Source organism: Etheostoma spectabile, unplaced genomic scaffold (genome assembly GCF_008692095.1).
Source record: "Etheostoma spectabile isolate EspeVRDwgs_2016 unplaced genomic scaffold, UIUC_Espe_1.0 scaffold333, whole genome shotgun sequence".
In the NCBI taxonomy this organism is placed as follows: domain Eukaryota; kingdom Metazoa; phylum Chordata; class Actinopteri; order Perciformes; family Percidae; genus Etheostoma; species Etheostoma spectabile.
The window spans coordinates 639,878-646,975 of record NW_022605586.1 but is presented as its reverse complement, the minus strand read 5'-3'; the positions used below and the strand labels follow the sequence as shown (position 1 = coordinate 646,975).

General features: G+C 37.6%; 1 protein-coding gene across 1 annotated transcript in view; it reads left to right on the top strand.

Moving 5' to 3' along the window:
- Window positions 1-2,548: 2,548 nt before the first annotated feature.
- LOC116686209 (abl interactor 2) overlaps window positions 2,549-7,098 on the top strand; it is a 110,794-nt gene continuing 106,244 nt past the window's right edge. The window contains exon 1 of the mRNA XM_032511191.1: window positions 2,549-2,725. Within this exon, the coding sequence (XP_032367082.1) occupies window positions 2,609-2,725 (117 nt within the window). The 5' untranslated portion in view covers window positions 2,549-2,608. The remainder of the gene's footprint in view (window positions 2,726-7,098) is intronic.

Here is a 7,098-nt window from a genome sequence, read left to right as displayed (position 1 = left end):
TAAAGTGATTTATACTCTTATTATCCCTATCGGAAATTACATTATTACATTACATTATTTAAATATTTGGGGCTTGGGTGAGGGGGGGGGGGGGTCCCATTTACGCAGCTATTGCAATCTTATTTAAAAAATTTGAAATACCTAAAAACCTGTACATATTGAGAAAAAAACATGATAGTTACCAAGTAAAGAATTTCTCCTTTATATACATAATGTTTTATTAGAACTCATTCTGAAAACTACAAAATTAGTTAGTTTAGCACTTTACAATTAAATTAAGTTAGCGTCACTTAAAGACAGTTAAGTTTAGGCACCGAAATCATAGTTCATGTCGTGTGTTTTCTTCCGTCGACCTGCCCCTTTGTGTTTCTTGTGTTGAATTCAACATTTTGCTGTTCTTTTTTACACTTCTAAACGTTTTTGCAATTTCTCTTACATTTTTGACGTTTTAAATTTGTTTAGTCAATAAAAAAAAAGAATTGTCACTTTTGCCAAGGTTTGATTGTTTTTTTGTCACTTTTTCTGTTTTTTTGGTCACTTTTTCAGTGTTTAAAATAATGTTTTTGTTTGATTTTTTCCCTGCATTTTTGTAGTTTTTTTAACATTTGTCACTTTCAACATTCTTTTATCATAGCTTGATATAGAGGGTTTTGTAAACGGGTCAAATATGACGAGGATAACAGAAGGAATAAGATCAGAAAAATGATTGTGGTTGGGGTTAAAAACATGAACATTTGTTTCCTGGTGAAAGGTTCCTTCTTCAGGACATGAAACCCCCCCCCCCCCCACCGGCCCCCAACCTGAACACAGATCCAGATCCATGATTGCAGACTTCCAGATGTAATCACTGTTTATACCAAAGTAAGTTTCAGTGTGCAGTACATAATGAATGCATTTACACATAGTTAAATTGTGTACGTATAGTTAACATTGTGTACGTATAAAATTGTGTACATTGTGAATTTGTTGTGTACAGTCAATAATATGTTAATAGGGAAAAAACAATAGGCAAAGTACTGCTACTGTTAAGACTACATTAAATACAGAATATATATAGTACAGTAGAATTCACACACCACACACACACACACAGACACACACTCAGCACGACACAGACATAAAACACACCACACACACACACACACACACACACGCACACACACAGAGACAGAGAGACAGACATAACACACACACACACACACACACAGATATAGTACAGTTAAAACTGAGACACACACACACCAAAACACACCGATAAAGATATAGTACAGTAAACGTCAGCAGACAGACCAGACACACCACACACACACACAAACACACACACACAGTAAACGTCAGACAGACAGACAGACACACACACACACACACACAAACACACACACACAGTAAAAGTCAGACCGACAGACAGTCAGACAGACAGGTTTTTAGGCAAGGATGTCCAGATTGTTGTCTCCCTCTCAGGTATCCCTCCACTTCCATTGTCATCAAAAACTCTGCAGGGAATAATATCACACCACCCTCTAAAGTCACTTGTGCGTGCAGGCTTCAATACAGTTCATAAGTTATTCTCTCTCTGTTCATGCCATCTAGTGCTGGCTTCATAAATGACACCGTGAGATAAAGTCTCAGGCATTACATTAGGTTAAAAGAAGCCATTTCTCGCTTCGTAGATCCATCCTGTTCTCCACCGTACAGCTGATTTATGGTGGTAGAGACGGGTATGGCTGCAGCTGGAGCGTCCCACGTCATCCGTCCAGTCTCATGCGGTCCTGTCTCATGTCGAGGTTGGTGTCCAACGGTTAAATTCAGAGGGTCAATAATTGCAAATAATTTTCCAGATGGAGTCACGGGTAAATTTGTGACCACATTTGTTGCATCAATTGAAAAACGTTAAAACTGTTAAAGTAACAATTTTGCCATAATATAATTTGCTCAATTCTGAATGTTAGGTTGTGTTGTTCATATTACATAGCCTCTGATTAAACTGCATCAACAACGCAGCCATTTCTGCCAACTAACAGCAGGATTCCTCAGGAGGGATAACAAGGATCAACAAGAAAAGAATAACAAAAATCAACATGTTACACTCTTTCCAAGACACTTGTTAATTTTACATTCTATATTGTTTTCACACTTCACTGGGACATTGCTGCCAAACAGCTGCTTATCAGCATGGCGAAGGCATTCACTGTAGCCTCTACTGGCGCTGCCTCGGCTTTAAATTAAATTAAATTAAATTAAATTAAATTAAATTAAATTAAATTAAATTAAATTACGGTTTTGTGTTGACGAGGTTAACCTGAACACTCCACCACGCTCCACAACTGATGGTTATCAACATCTCGTAATAATTAGACACTTTTTTGTCATTATTACCTGTTTCTACAATGAGGTATATAATATCTTTATTACTGCTATAATCGATGTAATCTGGCTATCGGAATGCTCCTCTTCCGTTGAAAGTCACATTTCAGCAGAGAAAAGCCCCACTGTCCCCTTTTTTTCCTTCCCTTTTGTGTCATTGTTTTGGTTTTTCCCACTTCCCGTGAAGGCAGCGGGATACATCCAGTCAGCGCGCCGCAGCCGTTAGTAGTAAAATCATGCAAAGATGGCGGAGCTACAAATGCTGCTGGAGGAGGAAATTCCTGCGGGACGAAGAGCTCTTCTGGACAGTTTTACCAACCTGGAAAGAGTAGCCGAGTACTGCGAAAGCAACTATGTCCAGGTACATGTTAGTATTCAAACACCAGGTGTATAGTCAAGTAAATAATGACATATCGGGGTAATGTTAGCAAGGAGTGGGCGGTTTGGAGATGGAAATGATGGGACGACCGTTATGACTGTTAGCTATTATATTGAAGATAAAAACCATACCGGATTACATTTTTAGAATGATTTATTTTGTGGCTAATAGCTTAGACCTCAACGTCAATTCGGCTTCTTAATATTCTACCAAACACGTTTATTTGAATGGAAATTCAACTTTTATAACTCTGAATCGTGACTGTTGGAATGCCATACGTAATTAACTTATTCGGTTAAAAGTTGACATTTTACGTAATTATGTTTTTTAATTGTTTTATAGTATATGTGCCGAATGAATGAGTGATTTGTGGTTAGTCATACTATTCTTGTACACTGTGTGTGACATTTGTAGACAAGCAGGGGATAATCAAACGGGTTCATTTCAATGGTAGTCTGGCGTGACACCTTTTTCCCATTTAGCCTACTGTATGGAAGTTACCATAAACAATCGATAGGAACGTTTTTTGCTGTAGCTACATAATCGTGTTGCGCCAATATATGGCCTATCTCTAAATATAGAGGGAAAATAAAGAATTATATATCTGTATATATACATATATCTTTATATAGAGACATATATGTGTGTACCTGCCTGGCATGCAAAACAATTGTTTTGGGAGAAAAAGCCAAAAATCTTAGAGGACATTTCTTGAAAATACAGGTTTACTGAAACGGAATGATAAAAAAAGGATTTTGGGTGTGTGTGTGTGCGCGCGCATGTGCTGTGTGTGTGTGTGTGTGTGTGTGTGCGTGTGCTTTGCGCGTGTGTGTGTGGGCGCGTTTGCATGTGGTGTGTGTGCATGTGCTGTGCATGTGTGTGTGTGTGTGTGTGTGTGTGTGTGTGTGTGTGGGCAGGCAAGGCTGCTCTGGACAACTGTTCTTCTTCAGTTGGCTTTGAGTACACACCTGCTCAATGCCAGATTTAATCTTCGTCACATTTCCGCAACAAGACATTATCAGTCTGCCTTTTTAAAATTACATACGCATAAATGAATATAGGTTGTGTGTGTGTGTGTGTGTATACACTGTATAAAGGATAATTCCCCCCCTTATTCCTTCTTCTTTCCATTATTTTTCCTCATTTTTAATCTGAGTGTGTGTGTCAGTACGTACGTGTGTGTGTTTGTGTGTGTATGTGTGTGTGTGTGTAAATCATAGGGCTGCACGATTATGGCCAAAAGGATATTCACGATTATTTTGATCAATATTGAGATCACCATTAATTATCACGATTATTTGTTAATTTTAACCATAACAAATTGTCCCATAGGCTAATTATAACTGCTTTCACATCCTTATGGTGGAACACTCCTTTGTTGAAGGATACTATGAAGAAGTATATGCCATTTCAGCTGTTGTGCGACTGCTTTACACACATGCGCGTTTGCCATAAAAAGGCCCAAGCTACGCAATTTTCTGTTCATGTTAATAATACATTTTATTTGTATTGCACTTTACATTTCAGCAATCTCAAAGTGCTACAGAGTAGAGCCCGACTGATAAAGGACTTTGAAGGCCGATACTGATGCAAATATTTGGTTATTTAAAAATCAGATATGCCGATATATCAGCCGATATTCTGTATATTTTAAAACAAAATCCAGAAATGCGTTGCAAAACATAAACAGATTTCCCTAACATTAGTAATTTGTAGTTATTTATGAGTTCTCACTAAAATAATACAATTTTGTGGGATTGTCTCAACAGAACATCCAAATACATTATACGTTCTGATAAATAAAATGTGTAAAAATACAAACTTAAGATATGAAACTTAAAGTCCTTTGAACAAAAACACATTAACAAAAAAAAAAGATCAAAAATAATCAGTGTAACACTAACAGGGACGTTGTAGAGCGTCCCCTAGTGGATAGACTATGCAACACCATCACTCAACATGGTTGACGTCTATTTTTATTATTTAAATATTCATTTATCAAAATGATTTTATCAACATCATTTGTCATTATAAATTATTCTGATAGATATATATATATATATATATATATATATATATATATATATATATTTATTATCGGCCATTATAAATGCCGATACTGATAGATGGGGAAATGCCTAATATCAGCCAATAATATTGGCCCGCCGATATATCGGTCAGGCTCTAATTGATAAGCTATTAAAACGACTAACAACACGTTACACAGCAGTTAGCTGTAGGCGTTAGCTAACAGGCTAAATGCTGACAGCTACATGGTGTAAGAGTATTTCACTGGAGAAGATTCCTACATAAAGCTAGGAGTCAATTCAGACAAAAAGTCAATTCAAACGGTCGCCCCGATCCCTAGGGTAGGGCTGGGCGGTACTACGGTATACCGCGGGGTCGTAAAATAGCAACAGTAACAGTTTCAATACCGTCATAAAAAAAATGCAATACACATATAGGAGACAAGGATTAAATATTAATTATTATTTATTTAATGCCTAATAATGCTTATTTGTAGTTGTCATCACGAGACAGTGGGAAGAGAGAGATGGAGGTCAAAGAGAGAGATGGGGAGAGAGACAGAGGGAGAGAGAGACAGAGCAAGAGAGAGGGAGAGACATAGAGAAGATGGGGAGAGAGAGAGGGAGAGAGAAGAGAGAGATGGTGAGGGAGGGAGGGACATAGAGAAAGAGAGACAGAGCGAGGGAGAGACTGAGAGAGAGATGGGGGAGAGAGAGAGAGAGAGAGAGAGATCTGGTCTGAAAGAAGAACAGGATTTGTGCAGTGTGGCAGCATGTTGGGTTCCTCCCTGATGAGATGGTGTTTGGTTTGGACTTTCTGAACGGTGTCGGCACATGCCAACGCTTTGGTAGCTCCGTCATCCTGTTTAATTAGTCACGGTAATACCGTACACCATCCAGCTCTACACTACCTTACAGATTTCTACTGACATAATATAAAAAGAGACTTCAGACACAGTATTAGGGGACCGCTAAGGTCCATATAAAACAGACTTCAGATACAGTATTAGTGGACCACTAAGGTCTATATAAAAGAGACTTCAGATACAGTATTAGGGGACCACTAAGGTCTATATAAAACAGACTTCAGATACAGTATTAGGGGACCACTAAGGTCTATATAAAAGAGACTTCAGATACAGTATTAGGGGACCACTAAGGTCTATATAAAAGAGACTTCAGATACTGTATTAGGGGACCACTAAGGGGTATATAAAAGAGACTTCAGATACAGTATTAGGGGACCACTAAGGTCTATATAAAAGAGACTTCAGATACAGTATTAGGGGACCACTAAGGTCTATATAAAAGAGACTTCAGATACAGTATTAGGGGACCACTAAGGTCTATATAAAAGAGACTTCAGATACAGTATTAGGGGACCACTAAGGTCCATATAAAACAGACTTCAGATACAGTATTAGGGGACCACTAAGGCCTATATATTTTCTTTAACTCCTAAATCTATTTCTGTCTGTGTGAGAAACAACTTTCTTCTCTTATCAAATCACAGCAAATCCTCCTGATAAAACTTTCTTTTCCCCCTCATTAGCCTGCTTCGTATTCCATGTCCAAACCGGGCCTAACAGGGCTAACTCTGTGCTGACTGGCTGGCCTACATTCCTGCTGCCAGCAGATGATGTGAGCCATTACGTAATCCAACAGTTGAGCTGTTGATCTTGTTTCATGGGCTAAATATTTGGATTTGGGGTTGACCCGGGTTAAGCCCCGCCTGTCCCTGTTTGGCCCCCTCCTGGGCTATCAGAAACTGTCGGGATCACATCTGTGGAGATTGACTTAAAGCTGGGCAGCTGCTCTTCGTTATGCTATTAATTATATTGTTCTTATCAATATTAAAAGCTCACTGAGGCTATTCTGATCAGATACTTCCGGATTTAAAAAGACTTATTTATTACACTATATTGTATATATTATATTGATTATACTATATTGTATATTATGTATAATATTATATTGATTATGCTATATTATATATTATATTGATTATAATATATTGTATATTATATTATAATGATTGTACTATATTGTATATTATATTGATTCTAATGTATATTATATTGATTTTACTATATTGTATATTATATTATATTGATTATACTATGCATGATGTGAGGGCTCCACATCGCTGTGGAGGAAGGTCTGGCTACACCACAGAGGCATGTACAGTGTGTCTGTGTGAGTGAGTGTGTGTGTGAGTCTGTTTGTCTGTGTTTGTATGCAGAGGTGTAGTGGTAAAAAAAGAGGTGGGTAAACTATACATTCTGTAGTATTTTTATATCTATAGTAAAAATCCCATTGATTTTCTCC